The sequence below is a fragment of the Acipenser ruthenus genome, unplaced genomic scaffold, assembly GCF_902713425.1.
Source record: "Acipenser ruthenus unplaced genomic scaffold, fAciRut3.2 maternal haplotype, whole genome shotgun sequence".
NCBI classification, from domain to species: domain Eukaryota; kingdom Metazoa; phylum Chordata; class Actinopteri; order Acipenseriformes; family Acipenseridae; genus Acipenser; species Acipenser ruthenus.
In genome coordinates this window covers 1-19,124 of record NW_026708562.1, presented here as the reverse complement: position 1 = coordinate 19,124, position 19,124 = coordinate 1, and the positions used below count along the sequence as shown (strand labels likewise).

The following is a 19,124-nucleotide window of genomic DNA, read 5'->3' as shown; positions in this document are numbered from 1 at the left end:
AAGCTTTAATTTCAGTTAGAAGTTAAAAAATTTACCCTTTGCAGGGATATGGAGGAATGCAGTACAGTGTGCAGAGAGCTGATGCAGGCAGGGATATGGAGGAATCCAGTACAGTGTGCAGAGAGCTGATTCAGACAGTGATATGGAGGAATGCAGTACAGTGTGCAGAGAGCTGATTCAGGCAGGGACATTGAGGATTGCAGTAAAGTGTGCACTGAGCTGATTCAGGCAGGGATATGAAGGAATGCAGTACAGTGTGCAGAGATCTGATTCAGGCAGGGATATGGAGGAATGCAGTACAGTGTGCAGAGCTGATTCATTCAGGGATATGGAGGAATGCAGTAAAATGTGAAGAGCTGATTCGGGGAGGGATATGGAGGAATGCAGTAAAATGTGAAGAGCTGATTCAGGTAGGGATATGGAGGAATGCAGTACAGTGTGCAGAGAGCTGATGCAGGCAGGGATATGGAGGAATGCAGTACAGTGTGCAGAGAGCTGATTCAGGCAGGGATATGAAGGAATGCAGTACAGTGTGCAGAGATCTGATTCAGGCAGGAATATGGAGGAATGCAGTACCGTGTGCAGAGCTGATTTAGGAAGCAATATGGAGGAATGCAGTATAGTGTGCAGAGAGCTGATTCAGGCAGGGACATTGAGGAATGCAGTACCGTGTGCAGAGAGCTGATTCAGGCAGGGATATGGAGGAATGCAGTACAGTGTGCAGAGCTGATTCAGGCAGGGATATGGAGGAATGCAGTACAGTGTGCAGAGCTGATTCAGGCAGGGATATGGAGGAATGCAGTACAGTGTGCAGGTAGCTGATTCAGGCAGGGATATGGAGGAATGCAGTACAGTGTGCAGAGCTGATTCAGGCAGGGATATAGAATGCAGTACAGTGTGCAGAGCTGATTCAGGCAGGGATATGGAGGAATGCAGTACAGTGTGCAGAGCTGATTCAGGTAGGGATATGGAGGAATGCAGTATAGTGTGCACAGGGCTGACTCAGGCAGGGATATAGAGGAATGCAGTACAGTGTGCAGAGAGCTGATTCAGGCAGGGATATGGAGGAATGCAGTGCAGTGTGCAGAGAGCTGATTCATACAGGGATATGGAGGAATGCAGTACAATGTGCAGAGCTGATTCTGGGAGGGATATGGAGGAATGCAGTACAGTGTGCAGAGCTGATTCAGGCAGCGATATGGAGAAATGCAGTACAATGTGCAGAGATCTGATTCAGGCAGGGATATGGAGGAATGCAGTACAATGTGCAGAGAGCTGATTCAGGCTGGGACATGGAGGAATGCAGTACAGTGTGCAGAGTTGATTCAGGCAGGGATATGGAGGAATGCAGTACTGTGTGCAGAGCTGATTAAGGCAGGAAAATAGAGGAATACAGTACAGTGCAGAGCTGATTCAGGCAGCGATATGGAGGAATGCAGTACAATGTGCAGAGAGCTGATTCAGGCGGGGACATGGAGGAATGCAGTACAGTGTGCAGAGCTGTTTTAGGAAGCAATATGGTGGAATGCAGTACAGTGTGCAGAGAGCTGATTCAGACAGGGATATGGAGGAATGCAGTACCGTGTGCAGAGAGCTGATTCAGACAGGGATATGAAGGAATGCATTACCGTGTACAGAGAGCTGATTCATGCAGGGATATGGAGGAAGGCAGTACAGTGAGTAGAGAGCGGATTCAGGCAGGGATATGGAGGAATGCAGTACAGTGTGCAGAGAGCTGATTCAGGCAGGGATATGAAGGAATGCATTACCGTGTACAGAGAGCTGATTCATGCAGGGATATGGAGGAAGGCAGTACAGTGAGCAGAGAGCGGATTCAGGCAGGGATATGGAGAAATGCAGTACAGTGTGCAGAGAGCTGATTCAAGCAGGGATATGGAGGAATCCAGTACAGTGTGCAGAGAGCTGATTCATACAGGGATATGGAGGAATGCAGTACCGTGTGCAGAGATCTGATTCAGACAGGGATATGGAGGAATGCAGTACAGTGTGCAGAGAGCGGATTCAGACAGGGATATGGAGGAATGCAGTACAGTGTGCAAAGATCTGATTCAGGCAGGGATATGAAGGAATGCAGTACAGTGTGCAGAGAGCGGATTCAGACAGGGATATGGAGGAATGCAGTACAGTGTGCAGAGCTGATTCATTCAGGGATATGGAGGAATGCAGTAAAATGTGAAGAGCTGATTCGGGGAGGGATATGGAGGAATGCAGTAAAATGTGAAGAGCTGATTCAGGTAGGGATATGGAGGAATGCAGTACAGTGTGCAGAGCTGATTCAGGCAGGGATATTGAGGAATGCAGTACAGTGTGCAGTGCTGACTCAGGCAGGCATATGGAGAAATGCAGTACAGTGTGCAGTGAGCTGATTCAGGCAGGGATATGGAGGAATGCAGTACAGTGTGCAGAGAACTGATTCAGGCAGGGATATGGAGGAATGCAGTACAGTGTGCACAGAGTTGACTCAGGCAGGGATATGGAGGAATGCAGTACAGTGTGCAGAGAGCTGACCCAGGCTGGGAAATGGAGGAATGTAATACAGTGTGCAGGGAGCTGATTCAGGCACTTGGTTGATGGCAGGTGCTTCTGTCTGGCTCTGATTCCTTCAGGAAATTTGGAAATCAGCAGGAAGTTTATTTCTATGAATGTTCCACAATCTAGAGAATGCATACCATAGTTTATTTCTTGGCCAACCAATTTATCTTTTTTCATTTATATATTTTGGAAAAGTTCTTTTCTGTAAATTCATATTCACGCTTTTAAAAATATTAAGTTTCTGCTTGGTTCACACCAATACTACTGTGGTTAGCCGCTGCCATGGTGTATCGCCCCCTTGTGGAAAATATCTGAAGTTCTTCACCGCTGCCTAGATCGAACTAAGGAGATCAAGAATCCACCAAATTGTCTAAAATATAACCTAAACGTATCAAATTAAAACAGCAGCAGTAGAAACGCTTACAAAAAATAGAATAATAATAAAATGATGTATTTATTACAGTTAAGTGGCCGATACATAAATATGGTTTCCATGGTGTAATGGTTATCACTCATGACTTTCAATCCTGTGATCTGAGTTCAAATCCCCGTAGGACAATCATTTTAGCATTATTATTCTTAAGATATTAAAAAGTGTTTCATCGAGCTGACGTTTCTATAAGAACATAAGAACATAAGAAAGTTTACAAACGAGAGGAGGCCATTCAGCCCATCTTGCTCGTTTGGTTGTTAGTAGCTTAATGATCCCAGAATCTCATCAAGCAGCTTCTTGAAGCATCCCAGGGTGTCAGCTTCAACAACATTACAGGGGAGTTTGTGCCACACCCTCACAATTCTCTGTGTAAAAAATGCGCGTCCTATTTTCTGTTCTGAATGCCCCTTTATCTCATCTCCATTTGTGAGCCCTGGTCCTTGTTTCTTTTTTCAGGTCAAATAAGTCCCCTGGGTTGACATTGTCTATACCTTTTAGGATTTTGAATGTTTGAATCAGATCGCCGCGTAGTCTTCTTTGTTCAAGACTGTATAGATTCAATTCTTTTAGCCTGTCTGCATACGACATGCCTTTTAAACCCGGGATAATTTTGGTTGCTCTTCTTTGCACTCTTTCTAGAGCAGCAATATCATTTTTGTAACGAGGTGACCAGAACTGAACACAATATTCTAGGTGAGGTCTTACTAATGCATTGCAGAGTTTTAACATTACTTCCCTTGATTTAAATTCAACACTTCTCACAATATATCCGAGCATCTTGTTAGCCTTTTTTATAGCTTCCCCACATTGTCTAGATGAAGACATTTCTGAGTCAACATAAACTCCTAGGTCTTTTTCATAGTTCCCTTCTTCAATTTCACTATCTCCCATATGATATTTATAATGCACATTTTTATTGCCCGCATGCAATACTTTACACTTTTCTCTATTAAATTTCATTTGCCATGTGTCTGCCCAATTCTGAATGCTGTCTAGATCATTTTGAATGACCTTTGCTGCTTCAACAGTGTTTGCCACTCCTCCTATTTTTGTGTCGTCTGCAAATTTAACTTTTTGTTTGCTTACTATACCAGAATCTAAATCATTAATGTAGATCAGGAATAGCAGAGGACTTAATACTGATCCCTGTGGTACACCACTGGTTACCTCTCTCCATTTTGAGTTTCACATGGAGTTATATGGTAATCTTAGGTATTGGTGAAGGCGTGGTTGAGCTTTAATGTATACTTCCAATTTCCCTTTGCTAAAATAAATCCCTTTGAGAACGAAAACCAGCGGTCCAGAGAAGCTGCTTATCTGCCTTTTGTACGCATTAAAAAAATGTGAAACACGCACTCAGTTTACCATTACCATGTCAGGAGGCTACTTTGACACTGCTCAGCAAACAAGTAACCTAACTTTCCAACACCACAACCATTGTAAACACACAGCAATGTGCAGATGTATTTTAAGATGTTAATTTACAGTCCACTGTGCCAGCCAGTATTTTAGAGTCATACTGATCATGCCTCTTTCAACTGATCAACTCTTACACATGTGGTACATCCGAGTAACTATTTAGAAAACTATTCATAACTTCCAATTACCCAACCCAGCAAAACCAGCCGACAAATTAAAATAAACGAGGAACAAACAACACTTTGTACAAGTCATTCATTTATTCTTTACAGATTGCTTCAATGCAGCCAGCCTTCATATCCTGGCATCACCTTCAATCAAACTCCTCGCGTCGGCTTCGCTTCACTGCAGTGTGCATTTTCTTTTGCTGCAGGCGTTCTCGGTTCATTTTGTCTATCCTGAAAAGAGAAACAATGTTAATTTGCTCTGGAGGCAAATTGTAAGGTTACGGCATCTCTGATCAAATAGTTTGTAAACATGAAGACAACTGGATATGGGAAAATGAGCATGAAGCTAATATCTGTTATCATCCAAAATCCAAGAAGTGACGCCAATATCACAACCCTCTTAGAGCAGAGTGCGGTTAGATTGTTTGCTACGGGAAGGATCAGCATCTGAAATAGTATAATTGAGGGCTAGTGCATTGCTGTGTCGTGGTACAAGGTAATGATCCCAGTTTTAAATGAGCTCTTGGCAGCCCTGATCAGATCCTGGTGTCACAGGAAGATTACCTGTAGCGTCGGAGAGCCACGTCTTCTTGGGAAGGCAGCTTGTGTTTCACGCTGGCAGCAGCGATCATGTCTCGGATCTTCTGCAAACAGTCAGACAGATTGCGCATCTGGTACCGGCTCACTTCCGAGGTGACGATCAGCTCCCCACTTCTGTTTATTCGGTTTGTATGCTGAGATGCAAAATAAATAAATAAAAACATAACTAACAGGGTTTTAACAGCCAGTTCTGAGGCCTGACCTATTACATGTAGTGCTCAAAACAGTAGAACATATTAAAGTCCCTGATATTTATTTACTTAAAAAAAAAAAGTATACACACCTCCTCAATTTTGTAAATGTCCCAGTGTCACGCAGCTGTGTACTATGTCACGCTGCTATCCCCTGATGTATGCAATTCATGGTATTTTTTTGTAAGTAAAACTAAGGCTACGATTTTGTCACAGAGGTCATGGAAATCCTGAAAATCGTGAATTTGAATGTAGTCTTGGACGCCTGAAAATGGATGTGAAACACATTTGATGAGGCGCTTCCTTTATTTCCTTTAAAAAATGCACTGAAAATACTAATCTGCGAGTGTCTGTAAATTGTTTGGTTGTGTATTCACGCAGCATTTATGTGTAGCTGTGTAGGTCAGCGAATGAGATAACTGAGCGAGCAAGTATGTAAATGGGTGACAGCTAAAAGAAAAACAATTGTGAGAGCTGTTTTCTGTAAAGAAAGAACAACAATGCATCGGAGAACAGAAGTTTTCCAACTTAGAGGCTCTTTTTACAACATTCTATTTCCGAATCGTGGAAAACTTGAAATCCTGGTTCACTCTAAAGTAACATTTAAACTTGCCAGCAGTCAAAAGCAAGTCTTTATATTATTGGTTCTGGTGTACTATTTAAAAGCTCTTGTGTATGTTGATGTAGCTAAACCTACATTTGGACAACTTTCCGTGAATTCTTGTTTTTTTGCTGCACCTTGCCAGTAAAACGAACTAAAAAGTACTGCATCAAAATCATAGCCTTATAACAAACTAATTAGACCAATGTCTGACTTTATTCATGTTTTCATCGTATAGCACAGATTCATAGAGGTGTTTTTTGTTAAGCTTTCATTTCAGTTACAAGTTAAAATATTTACCCTTTACACACCAGCTGTTAGTTAACTTTCACATTTCTTCAATGTTATTAGCAGTCAGCTCAAGTGAATATGTAATCTTAGTATTGATGTTACCTGAGAAATAATCTTTTGTCGCACATCTTCAGGAATCCAATCAGCTGTTTGTATGTGGAACCAGACTTCAGCTTGTGTGTTTACTAGAACAAAATGTGAAAAATGTACTATAACACAAAAGTAGCTGACTCTCTATAACCTGTGATGTTGTTGCCTGTCTAGTTAACTCTGTGGAGAATACTTCCCCACAACAGTGCTCCTGATCACCCTGTACATTAAATGAAATTTATAATTAAAGTTCGGGAGGAGGGTCAGACACCAATCTCCGCATCACCAAATTGAATCATTCAATTTACACATTAGCTAATTTAAATTGTTAGCACTATAAATACCCTCTTCACTTATCTCTCAGTTGCGTTTTGATTTCATCGTACATGCACGCATCATGGTCTGCATTCTGGATTATTCCGTTTCGACGGATGACGATCTGTTTGCTGTTTCCCCGGAGCCGAGATCCACGCAACCAGTTCAACCAGCCCTTCCCGGGCCAACTCCACCACAACTTTGGTCGGCGGTATTACCACTCGAAACTTCTCTGCCCAGATGTCAGCTTCTCCTGTCTGCTGTGGCTCCCGCCTGACCACTGTTCCTCCGCAACTCCTGAAATCAGAGACTGGACGATCTCCCGGATCCAGCTTTATCTTCGTAGCAACAACATCCCATTCAAATCTACAGCACGTAAGGAGAATTTGTTTACTTTATTTCATCCTTCCCGTCGCAGGCGCTATGACGTCAGCACTGATCGTTGCTTTACCCAGTGTTGCCAAGTGTAACGACAAAACAAGCCCAACCCATGTCAGTATGGGTGTTTTTACAAATTCCAACCCGCGACTCAAGAAGCTAGCCCAATTTCCGCGTATTATAAGCGGACTTGAAACACCTCGCCCGCACCGACTGCATCTCCACGAAGCGCTTCTACTACCGGAAAAATCCGAAAGCAGGACCATCGCACCTGTCAATCAAAGGCTCATTTAGCAGTTCCTGAGCATTCTGGCTCCAACTATAACCTTTCAGGTTACCTCCCCTCACTGCAGGCGTCCAGCAGGCCCCTGCAGTGACCTCTTTGGCCACTATGGGCGTCCAGCAGGCCCTCATAGTGATCCTTTCTCTGTGAAATGCTTTTCTTTCTGCGCTTCAGCAGTTTTGAGCATTTGTTTCTAGAGATTGTTTTTACAGTTAGGAGCGGCTGCTCCCGCGATCTATCCTGGGGGTTTCGACACCCGCCACTGTTGTATAATATGCATCTGTAACCTTTCTGGTTACACCCCCTCATCACTGCAGGCGTCCAGCAGGCCCCTGCAGTGATCTCTTTGGCCACTATGGGCGTCCATCAGGCCCCCATAGTGCTCCCTTCACCTCTAACTATAACCTTTCTGGTTCCCCTCCCTCACTGCAGGCGTCCAGCAGGCCCCTGCAATGACCTCTTTGGCCACTATGGGCATCCAGCAGGCCCCCATAGTGCTCCCTTCACCTCTAACTATAACCTTTCTGGTTCACTTCCCTCACTGCAGGTTCCCTAACCTTTCTGGTTCCCTTCCCTCACTGCTCATCGGCAGTTTTGAGCATTTGTATCCAGAGATTGTTTTGCCAGATTTGTAATAACTTCATTGAAGGAACCTGTGCTATTCTGCCTGTAACTTCCTTCATTTCCGCTCACCGTAACTCCACCACACCCTGCATCAACAGTCCCTCACGAAGATTGCTCCCTGCAATATGCAAATCGACCACGCCATATTCTTAATCAAAATTGCTGGGAAAAACGCATGACTGGCTAAAGCCAATATATCAAACACATTTAAAATTATGCCCATTGAGCCTGTCCTCAGGGGATTGTATTTTTTATATTTCCACTTTTCTGTCCGGTCCCCCCCCCCCCCCCTACTAAACGCAATCTTCTGTCCCTCCTAGGCCATTTAAACTACATGGGAGCATGGGAGGATTTGCAAACAAGAGGATGCCATACAGCCCATCTTGCTCGTTTGGTTGTTAGTAGCTTATTGATCTCAGAGTATCATCAAGAAGGATCCCAGGGTGTCGGCTTCAACATTACTAAGTTGGTTCCAGACCCTCACAATTTTCTATGTAAAAAAGTGCCTCCTATTTTCTGTTCTGAATGCCCCTTTGTCTAATTTCCATTCGTGACCCCTGGTCCTGGTTCAAAAAGTCTCCTGGGTTGACGTTGTCAATACCTTTTAGGATTTTGAAAGCTTGAATCAGATCACCGCGTAGTCTTTGTTCAAGTCTGAATAGCTTCTTTTCTTTTGGCCTGTCTGCATACGACATGTGTTTTAAATCCGGGACAGTTCTGGTCGCTGTTCTTTGCACTCTTTCTGGAGCAGCAATATCCTTTTTATTTTAATGAAGTGTCCAGAACTGAACACAGTATTCTAGGTGAGGTCTTACTAATGCATTGTACATTTTTAACATTACTTCCCTTGATTTTAAATTCAAAACTTTTCACAATATATCCGAGCATCTTGTTGGCCTTTTTACAGCTTCCCCACATTGTCTAGATGAAGGCATATCTGAGTCAACATAAACTCCTAGGTCATTTTCAAAGATTCCTTCAATTTCAGTATCTTCCATATGATATTTATAATGCACATTTTTCTTGCCTGTGTGCAGTACTTTACACTTCTCTATTAAATGTCATTTGCCATGTGCTTGCTCAGTTCTGAATGCTGTCTAGATCATTTTGAATGACCTTCGCTGCTGCAACAGTGTTTGCCACTCCACCTATTTTTGTGTTGTGTGCAAATTTAACAAGTCTGCTTACTATGCCATAATCTAAATCATTATGTAGATTAGGAATAGCAGAGGACCTAATACTGATCCCTGTAATACACCACTGGTTACATTGCTCTATTTTTGATGTCTCCTCTAATCAGTAATTACAGTTGGGTGCGGCTGCTCCCGCATTCCCCACCCCCCATCACTGCAGGCCCCTGCAGTGACCTCGCTGGCCACTATGGGCGTCCAGCAGGCCCCCATAGTGCTCCCTTCTCTGTCAAACGGTTTTCTACCAGCTGCGAGCTTCAACAGGGCCCCACTGCCCCCTTCTATTCCTTACCTCCGCGGTCTTCCAAATGTAACCTTTTAGGTTACCCTCCCCTCACTGCAGGCATTCAGCAGGCCCCTGCAGTGACCTCCCTGGCCGCCATGGGTGTCCAGCACGACCCCATAGTGGTCTCTTCTCTGTGAGATGCTTTTCTTCTTTCAGCTTACCGGCAGTTTATTCAAACACTTTCAAAACCATTCCCATTTCTTTGAATATCAGTTAGGGCCGCAATACTGCATACTCTGAAGGCCTTCTGTTTTCTACATGTTAACTACTCCCTAATCCACGTGCATGCATTTCATTGAATCCCTACTGCGTTCAATATGAGAAATTAATCTTTTATGTGGGACTTTGTCAAAAGCTTTCTCGAAATTTAAATAAACCATGTCATATGCTTTGCAATTTGTATGCAATGAGGATAAATCCTCGAGGCAGAGCTTTTATCTCCTACCTTCTCTCTATTTGATCCTTTCTGTCGATTCCTTCAATGATGTCATACTTATGGTTTGGTTTCTTTTTTTTTTTTTTCGCAAGGAACTCCGCCTGTGGGTGCTCCTACTAAAAGAAAGGAATGTCAGTACTTTCTTTTACGACAACTGTCTCCTGCTGCACAAAGACATTCAGCCGTTCAAAGATGCAGCTCCCTCTCTTGGCTTTGGAGGATACTACAAGGGAAAATTGGTTTTCTGCTCCATGGCCCAACGAATTCAGCATTATTCCTATAACCGATCACTCCTCGTCATTGCGCAAAGTGTGTCCATTTGCTGTAGCCGCACTCCTTTTGGGGGTCTTCCTGGGCTCAAAATCCATTCTTCTCCACTAACAATTCACCTTCAGTCTAAATCTTTAACAAGATCGTTCATTCTCCCACCATATAATGAGAATATTCAGAAGGATTACTTGTTTATCTGTTACTCATCAGTTCATTTTCAGAGCTCAACACATTCTCGGCCACCTGAATATAATTGATTCTCTTTCTTGTTTCCAAACGCAGAGATTCAGAGCATTGGCTTCCGAAGACGACCTCCTGCAAACTCAGATTCCTCATTTTTCAGACCTGACATTCATGTGAGCCACCTGCTGCATTCCCTGATTTCTGCAGGCTCAAGAAACAACTCTTCTCAGCATCACTCCCCGCTCACTGCAAATGTACCGGTCATCCTGGAATTGCTTTAAAATTTCACTTTGCATTCAACATTCCTTTCCATCATTTTCAGTGCCCGTAGTGTCATCCTGTTTTATGTCCCTTAAGAACAGAGCTATAAGATTTGAATTTCCAGCATAAAGTTTTTCTACAAACTCAACTCAATTTCACTGTCCCAGCTCTACACTCTGCAACTCACAAATTTCACTAATCCTGAAAGGGCTTCAACTATCAGAATCTCTTTCTCCTCCTGCTTGCCTACCTATTGCCATCAACGTACTCTCTTGGTGCCTCTCATCTGCTCCAGCTACTCCTGCCTGTTTTAGATAAAACCTTACAGCTCTTTCTCTTAGCCTTCTTGGGTTCCCATAGGTGCTGGGAGTCTACATCGCTCTCAAATTCAACCCCCAGATTCACCCCTTAATCTCTGACCTAGCAATCCCCTCATCTGATACCCTTTCCTTCCTGCTCAAAAGAAGTAAAACGGACCAGGAAGGTTAGAGAAAGCTTTTCAATTTTGTTTATAAATTAAACTCCCATGTTGGCCCATATGACCCCTTTCTCTCTTGTCCATCTCCATCTTTCTCAGGGCGCATCACCCTCAGGCCCGCTGTTTATTAACAAAAACTGAACAATCGTCACCCAACATTTGTTCTTCTTTCACCTGATTTATTTCCAGGTCCGGATTCGCAGCTGAGCAGTTTTCCGGTCCTTCCTTCAGAATCGTAGCAGCTTTTTCCCACTGAGTTCCAGACTCTCTTATCAAACGGTTGGGTCGTTGATCCTCCAGTGCTTACCAAGTTTATATTATAACAAATATTATGGAGCCTAAAAATGCTTTTACAGAAATGTGCTCTTAAGTGTTAGTAACCTGCCTGGAGGAAGGGCAATCGAATCAGCCATGGATTCCCAGAGGTTTATTTCCCAAAAATGGGTTTTGTTTTCCTCTCCTGCGTGCTGATGATCATTTGTTAAAGGTTGGCTAAACCTTCAAGTTGGCTATATTCAATTCTAACTGTGGCATTGAGACCGGCTTGTTCTTTTTGGGGGTCTCAGCCTCGTCCAGTTGGCCAGGCAGCGAACCCTCAAACCAAGTTAGGTTTGATGCCAAATGAATGTGTATATACAGCATACTTTTCTGTTAAATCGCATACTCCGCATTCTCTACAATAAATATTTGTACTAAAACATTTTGTGATTGGTGTTTGTCCCGAACTACTGAAATAAAATTTATAATTAAAGTTCGGGAGGAGGGTCAGACACCAATCTCCGCATCACCAAATTGAATCATTCAATTTACACATTAGCTAATTTAAATTGTTAGCACTATAAATACCCTCTTCACTTATCTCTCAGTTGCGTTTTGATTTCATCGTAACCCACCACCTCCCCATCTCCACCTTTCCTAATAACAGTTTTTATGTTTTATCAATTGGGGGTCTCAGCCTCGTCCAGTTGGTCAGGCAGCGAACCCTCAAACCAAGTTAGGTTTGATGCCAAATGAATGTGTATATACAGCATACTTCTGTTAAATCGCATACTCCGCATTCTCTACAATAAATATTTGTACTAAAACATTTTGTGATTGGTGTTTGTCCCGAACTACTGAAACATGCTTGTGAATATTTTAACAAAGACTTCCATTTCCATACCTTTATTAACATTCTGGCCTCCAGGGCCACTGCTTCGACAGTAGGTAATGGTGAGGCGATCTACACAAAAACAAAAGGTGCACGTCAGTAAACATGCTTCACAATAACATGCTTTATAAAAAGTAGCAATTCAATGCATCACTATTATGTCATAGCAGTGAAGGATGGGGGATTGTGATACCGTCTGAACGAAGACAAGCTTTTCCAAACTAGTCTGGACTTATTACAGTTTTTAAAGCTCTGGATTCCCGGATCCAAGTCATTGTAAACATATTCGGCTGCTTTCACAGCCCGATTAAAACCAATCTTGGACTGTGTAATGTTACCCTGGGTAAGGTAGTCCAAGATTAGTGCTAATTAAAACAATCGCAGTAGAAACGCTTACAAAAAAATAGAATAATAATAAAATGATGTATTTATTACAGTTAAGTGGCCAATGCATAAATATGGGTTCCATGGTGTAACGGTTAGTACTCTGGAGTTTGAATTCAGCGATCCGAATTCAAATCTCGGTGGGACCTTCGTTTTAGCATTACACCGTGTAACAATTTTTTTTTTTTTTTGGTTCCTGGGTAGTAAATGTTATTTCCTAATTGCTTATGCCTCAAAAGTATAGAAAATGGCTATTATTCCCCACAAACTTTGTTTTTGTGACCAGGATAGTGATATTTTGAAATTTACCTATTTTCCAGAACATTCCAGATAGATTCAGTGCTGAGTAAATTTGGAGTAACTTCTAGAACTTTCTAGAACTTTCCAGTAATATAAATAGTAGTATAAATACAGGGGCCTTAAGCCCACCAGTTCAGTTTAGTTCCAGCTGCCTAAGTGGATACATATCTGCATTTTTCTGAGATGCCATCAAGGTCATAGGAGACTTCAAAATGTTGGCATTCCTGATGGGTCTCCAAGGCGGTTTTACCAAGTTTCCCTGCTATCTTTGCCTTTGGGACAGCAGGGACACCAAGGCGCACTACCACAGGCGGGACTGGCCACAGCGGACCGAGTTCTCTGTGGCAAGGAACAATGTCAAGTGGGAGCCACTGGCGGACACCCGGAAGGTGCTGATGCCACCACTGCACATCAAATTGGGCCTTATGAAACAATTTGTCAGAGCTCTAGAGCTCAGTACCTTCAAGACTTCTTCCCTAAGCTGTCTGAGGCAAAGGTCAAAGCCAGTGTCTTCGTCGGACCACAGATAAAGAAGATCATGGAGTGCAATGAATTCCCCAAGAAGCTCACTAGTAAGGAGAAAGCGGCTTGGAACAGCTTTGTCGCAGTGGTTCGGGGCTTCCTGGGCAATCACAAGGCCGAAAACTATGTGGAGCTGGTTGAGACTCTGGTGAAGAACTACGGCACAATGGGCTGTAGGATGTCCCTCAAAGTCCATATCCTTGATGCTCATCTTGATAAATTCAAGGAGAACATGGGAGCGTACTCGGAGGAGCAAGGCGAGCGCTTCCACCAGGATATACTGGACTTTGAACGCCGCTACCAAGGACAATATTACGAGAACATGATGGGAGACAACATTTGGGGGCTGATTCGTGAAAGTGATTTACAGTATAATCGTAAATCTCGAAAAACTACTCGCTTCTGAATCTTTTGTAGTCATTTTTGTATTACTTTAGTATAAATACATGTTAATTTGGATTCATATGTTGTTTTTTTCTGACTTTATGTGAACGAAAAGACACAAATTCGCCCGTTTTCTCATTGGAAATAGGTACATTTCAAAATATCACTGTCCTGGTCACAAAAGCAAAGTTTGTGGAGAATAATAGCAATTTTATATACTTTTGAGGGATAAGCAATTAGGAAATAACACTTACTACCCAGGAACAAAAATTGTGTTACATAGTGTTATTATTTTTAAGTTATTAAAAAGTGTTTCATCGAACTGACGTTTCTATCATAATAAATGCTGAGAAATTCACTGCAAAGTTGTGGGATGGCACCTTTTAGCCATAAAACCTAAAGTATAAAACCCTCAGAAATACTTTTATTTGCTTTTGTCTGCTTTCGCAACCTGTACTGAAAAATCCGAGGTGACCGTAAAAAGCTTGCAGAGTACAGTACAGGTAAAAAGGTAAAGCGTTAATAATTTTTTTGGGGGGGTTACCTTTCATTCTGTATTTAGCGATAGTCAGGCACACAAATATGAGCAAGAACGGCATTTTCTTTAGGAGCCCCAGTGGCCTAATGGATAAGGCACTGGCCTCCTAAGCCAGGGATTGTGGGTTCGAGTCCCATCTGGGGTGTAACGTGTATGTTTTTTTCTCATGACTGTTTTATAATAAACTTTCCAGACGTTTCCCCTCTCTTCAGCTATTATTCATAAAAATGAATAAACATATATTTCAACATGGTTAGCGTCAGTAACCATTTAAACACGGTGTCTGGTAAAGGTAATTTAACTTTACCACCCTAAAGTAACGTTAACCGCAATGATTAAATAGTAACAAATAGTCCATTATATTAATTAATTTAACAGTATCTTATTAAACATTTAATTCATGCGCAAAAGCAGAGTGGCGCAGCGGAAGCGTGCTGGGCCCATAACCCAGAGGTCGATGGATCGAAACCATCCTCTGCTAGATTTTTTTGTCAGTTTATATTTCAGCCGCTTTTATATATATTTCATATTAACAATCACATACCGGTATGTATTGTTTATAAAACCATTACTTCACAGAAGCGTCAGTCAATTCCATTTGTGCCCTGAGTACGAGGGGCGGGGCATCACTCAGCAATAGGAAAATAACAGACAAGAGGCAGCGCCAATTGGGTAAGCACATAGCTTTAGGGTAGGGCGGGGCTACTGGCTGCTTTTTTAATTCCGTACCTCTTTGGGACTGTGGTAGTGCTGTACTTGTTTGCTATATTATGAAAAAATAGACTGCGTGGCCTAATGGATAAGGCGTCTGACTTCGAATCAGAAGATTGAGGGTTCGAGACCCTTCGTGGTCGTTTTTTTATTTTAGATTTTATTTATTAATTGTGTAACTTGTAGTTCAGATCAAATAATACAATGTAAATCAGTGTACATGTTTCTGCGTTTTAAAAAGTGATATAGGCTCTTTTCCTTTAGTGTGGTAAGGAAAATAATTTAACTTAAATATAGAAATATGTTCTACATCAGTGTGATCCCGTTAGAAATGTACCTAATGTATAGTCCAGTATATGTCAAATGATCAATTCCTTACGTAGATTAATTCAAAATTAGTGTAAATCTGTGAAGCCATTTATTTGCCACCTTAAATGCATCCAGTTTGTGTACTGATTGATTTATTGACATAATTGTGGGAATGTTTTAAACAAACAGCAGTTTGTATTTGGGAGAACATTCCAGATATATAAAACGGAATATTTAACAGAAAATAACTACATAAACATATCTCAACATACATTGACATTTTCTTTTCTATTAAGTTCTTACTTGTTTTAAAAGTTATTGCGCTGTCATAATTGCAAGCACGACAGCTTTTTTGTTGTTAAATTGTCTAAACTTGAGGCTTTTGACCTCACATCCCAACGTTTTCTAGTAAGTGTAGTCCTGCTGCGACAGATACTCGAGACAGGGAGCAGATTGCAGTGGGTGCGAGGTGAAAAGCCTGAACTGTCCCGCTGCACATGGAGTTATATGGTAATCTTAGGTATTGGTGAAGGCGTGGTTGAGGTTTAGTGTACACTTCCAATTTCCCTTTGCTAAAATAAATCCCTTTGAGAACAAAAACCAGCGGTCCAGAGAAGCTGCTTATCTGCCTTTTGTACGCATTAAAAAAATGTGAAACACGCACTCAGTTTACCATTACCATGTCAGGAGGCTACTTTGACACTGCTCAGCAAACAAGTAACCTAACTTTCCAACACCACAACCATTGTAAACACACAGCAATGTGCAGATGTATTTTAAGATGTTAATTTACAGTCCACTGTGCCAGCCAGTATTTTAGAGTCATACTGATCATGCCTCTTTCAACTGATCAACTCTTACACATGTGGTACATCCGAGTAACTATTTAGAAAACTATTCATAACTTCCAGTTACCCAACCCAGCAAAACCAGCCGACAAATTAAAATAAACGAGGAACAAACAACACTTTGTACAAGTCATTCATTTATTCTTTACAGATTGCTTCAATGCAGCCAGCCTTCATATCCTGGCATCACCTTCAATCAAACTCCTCGCGTCGGCTTCGCTTCACTGCAGTGTGCATTTTCTTTTGCTGCAGGCGTTCTCGGTTCATTTTGTCCATCCTGAAAAGAGAAACAATGTTAATTTGCTCTGGAGGCAAATTGTAAGGTTACGGCATCTCTGATCAAATAGTTTGTAAACATGAAGACAACTGGATATGGGAAAATGAGCATGAAGCTAATATCTGTTATCATCCAAAATCCAAGAAGTGACGCCAATATCACAACCCTCTTAGAGCAGAGTGCGGTTAGATTGTTTGCTACGGGAAGGATCAGCATCTGAAATAGTATAATTGAGGGCTAGTGCATTGCTGTGTCGTGGTACAAGGTAATGATCCCAGTTTTAAATGAGCTCTTGGCAGCCCTGATCAGATCCTGGTGTCACAGGAAGATTACCTGTAGCGTCGGAGAGCCACGTCTTCTTGGGAAGGCTGCCTGTGTTTCACGCTGGCAGCAGCGATCATGTCTCGGATCTTCTGCAAACAGTCAGACAGATTGCGCATCTGGTACCGGCTCACTTCCGAGGTGACGATCAGCTCCCCACTTCTGTTTATTCGGTTTGTATGCTGAGATGCAAAATAAATCAATAAAAACATAACTAACAGGGTTTTAACAGCCAGTTCTGAGGCCTGACCTATTACATGTAGTGCTCAAAACAGTAGAACATATTAAAGTCCCTGATATTTATTTACTTACAAAAAAAAAGTATACACACCTCCTCAATTTTGTAAATGTCCCAGTGTCACGCAGCTGTGTACTATGTCACGCTGCTATCCCCTGATGTATGCAATTCGTGGTATTTTTTTGTAAGTAAAACTAAGGCTACGATTTTGTCACAGAGGTCATGGAAATCCTGAAAATCGTGAATTTGAATGTAGTCTTGGACGCCTGAAAATAGATGTGAAACACATTTGATGAGGCGCTTCCTTTATTTCCGTTAAAAAATGTACTGAAAATACTAATCTGTGTAGGTCAGCGAATGAGATAACTGAGCGAGCAAGTATGTAAATGGGTGACAGCTAAAAGAAAAACAATTGTGAGAGCTGTTTTCTGTAAAGAAAGAACAACAATGCATCGGAGAACAGAAGTTTTCCAACTTAGAGGCTCTTTTTACAACATTCTATTTCTGAATCGTGGAAAACTCGAAATCCTGGTTCACTCTAAAGTAACATTTAAACTTGCCAGCAGTCAAAAGCAAGTCTTTATATTATTGGTTCTGGTGTACTATTTAAATGCTCTTGTGTATGTTGATGTAGCTAAACCTACATTTGGACAACTTTCCGTGAATTCTTGTTTTTTTGCCGCACCTTGCCTGTAAAACGAACTAAAAAGTACTGCATCAAAATCATAGCCTTATAACAAACTAATTAGACCAATGTCTGACTTTATTCATGTTTTCATCGTATAGCACAGATTCATAGAGGTGTTTCTTGTGAAGCTTTCATTTCAGTTACAAGTTACAATATTTAACCTTTACACACCAGCTGTTAGTTAACTTTCACATTTCTTCAATGTTATTAGCAGTCAGCTCCAGTGAATATGTAATCTTAGTATTGATGTTACCTGAGAAATAATCTTTTGTCGCACATCTTCAGGAATCCAATCAGCTGTTTGTATGTGGAACCGGACTTCAGCTTGTGTGTTTACTAGAACAAAATGTGAAAAATGTACTAGAACACAACAGTAGCTGACTCTCTATAACCTGTGATGTTGTTGCCTGTCTAGTTAACTCTGTGGAGAATGCTTCCCCACAACAGTGCTCCTGATCACCGTGTACATTAAACATGCTTGTGAATATTTTAACAAAGACTTCCATTTCCATACCTTTATTAACATTCTGGCCCCCAGGGCCACTGCTTCGACAGTAGGTAATGGTGAGGCGATCTACACAAAAACAAAAGGTGCACGTCAGTAAACATGCTTCACAATAACATGCTTTATAAAAAGTAGTAATTCAATGCAACACTATTATGTCATAGCAGTGAAGGATGGGGGATTGTGATACAGTCTGAACGAAGACAAGCTTTTCCAAACTAGTCTGGACTTATTACAGTTTTTAAAGCTCTGGATTCCCGGATCCAAGTCATTGTAAACATATTCGGCTGCTTTCACAGCCCGATTAAAACCAATCTTGGACTGTGTAATGTTACCCTGGGAAAGGTAGTCCAAGATTAGTGCTAATTAAAACAATCGCAGTAGAAACGCTTACACACACAAACAAAAAAAAAAAAAAAAAAAAAAAAGCGAATAATAAAATGATGTATTTATTACAGTTACGTGGCCAAGGCGTAAATATGGGTTCCATGGTGTAATGATTAGCACTCTGGACGCTGAATCCAGCGATCCGAGTTCAAATCTCGGTGGGACCTTCGTTTTAGTGCATTATTATTCTTAAGTTATTAAAAAGTGTTTCATCGAACTGACGTTTCTCAGTTCGTTAAATACTGTTAAATTCACTGCAAAGTTGTGGGATGGCACCTTTTAGCCATAAAATCTAAAGTATAAAACCCTCAGAAATACTTTTATTTGCTTTTGTCTGCTTTTGCAACCTGTACTGAAAAATCCAAGGTGACCGTAAAAAGCTTGCAGAGTACAGTACAGGTAAAAAGGTAAAGCGTTAATAATTTTTTTTTGGGTTGCCTTTCATTCTGTATTTAGCGATAGTCAGGCACACAAATATGAACAAGAACGATAGGTTGCGGATGCAACCCCGGT

The 19,124-nt window shown here is 41.6% G+C and overlaps 2 protein-coding genes and 3 non-coding genes across 6 annotated transcripts; 3 read left to right on the top strand and 2 right to left on the bottom strand.

Moving 5' to 3' along the window:
- Window positions 1-4,652: 4,652 nt before the first annotated feature.
- LOC117423628 (large ribosomal subunit protein mL62-like) lies at window positions 4,653-12,270 on the bottom strand. Of its 2 annotated transcripts, XM_059021342.1 has the most exons (4): window positions 6,732-7,367; window positions 6,358-6,440; window positions 5,137-5,306; window positions 4,653-4,803 (listed from the first exon to the last, which is right to left on the bottom strand). In XM_059021342.1, exons 1-4 carry the CDS (start codon window positions 6,751-6,753, stop codon window positions 4,719-4,721), a joined length of 360 nt encoding a protein of 119 aa, XP_058877325.1. In that variant the 5' UTR covers window positions 6,754-7,367; the 3' UTR covers window positions 4,653-4,718. The 2 variants fall into 2 exon arrangements, with proteins under 2 accessions (XP_058877325.1, XP_058877326.1); XM_059021343.1 differs by lacking the exons at window positions 6,358-6,440; window positions 6,732-7,367 and adding an exon at window positions 12,212-12,270.
- Window positions 12,271-14,399: 2,129 nt separating this feature from the next.
- Window positions 14,400-14,472, top strand: trnar-ccu (transfer RNA arginine (anticodon CCU)). The gene has a single exon. It is a non-coding gene; the product is annotated as a tRNA-Arg (tRNA).
- Window positions 14,473-15,108: 636 nt separating this feature from the next.
- On the top strand, window positions 15,109-15,181 carry trnar-ucg (transfer RNA arginine (anticodon UCG)). The gene has a single exon. It is a non-coding gene; the product is annotated as a tRNA-Arg (tRNA).
- A 1,140-nt stretch (window positions 15,182-16,321) lies between these two features.
- Window positions 16,322-18,352, bottom strand: LOC117974162 (large ribosomal subunit protein mL62-like; the record flags this gene model as incomplete). The annotated part of the gene is made up of 4 exons (XM_059021341.1): window positions 16,322-16,472; window positions 16,806-16,975; window positions 17,973-18,055; window positions 18,234-18,352. Coding segments are annotated over 4 exons (457 nt in total), but the record flags the coding sequence as incomplete, so codon positions are not given.
- Window positions 18,353-18,706: 354 nt separating this feature from the next.
- On the top strand, window positions 18,707-18,778 carry trnaq-cug (transfer RNA glutamine (anticodon CUG)). The gene has a single exon. It is a non-coding gene; the product is annotated as a tRNA-Gln (tRNA).
- The last annotated feature ends 346 nt before the right edge of the window (window positions 18,779-19,124 follow it).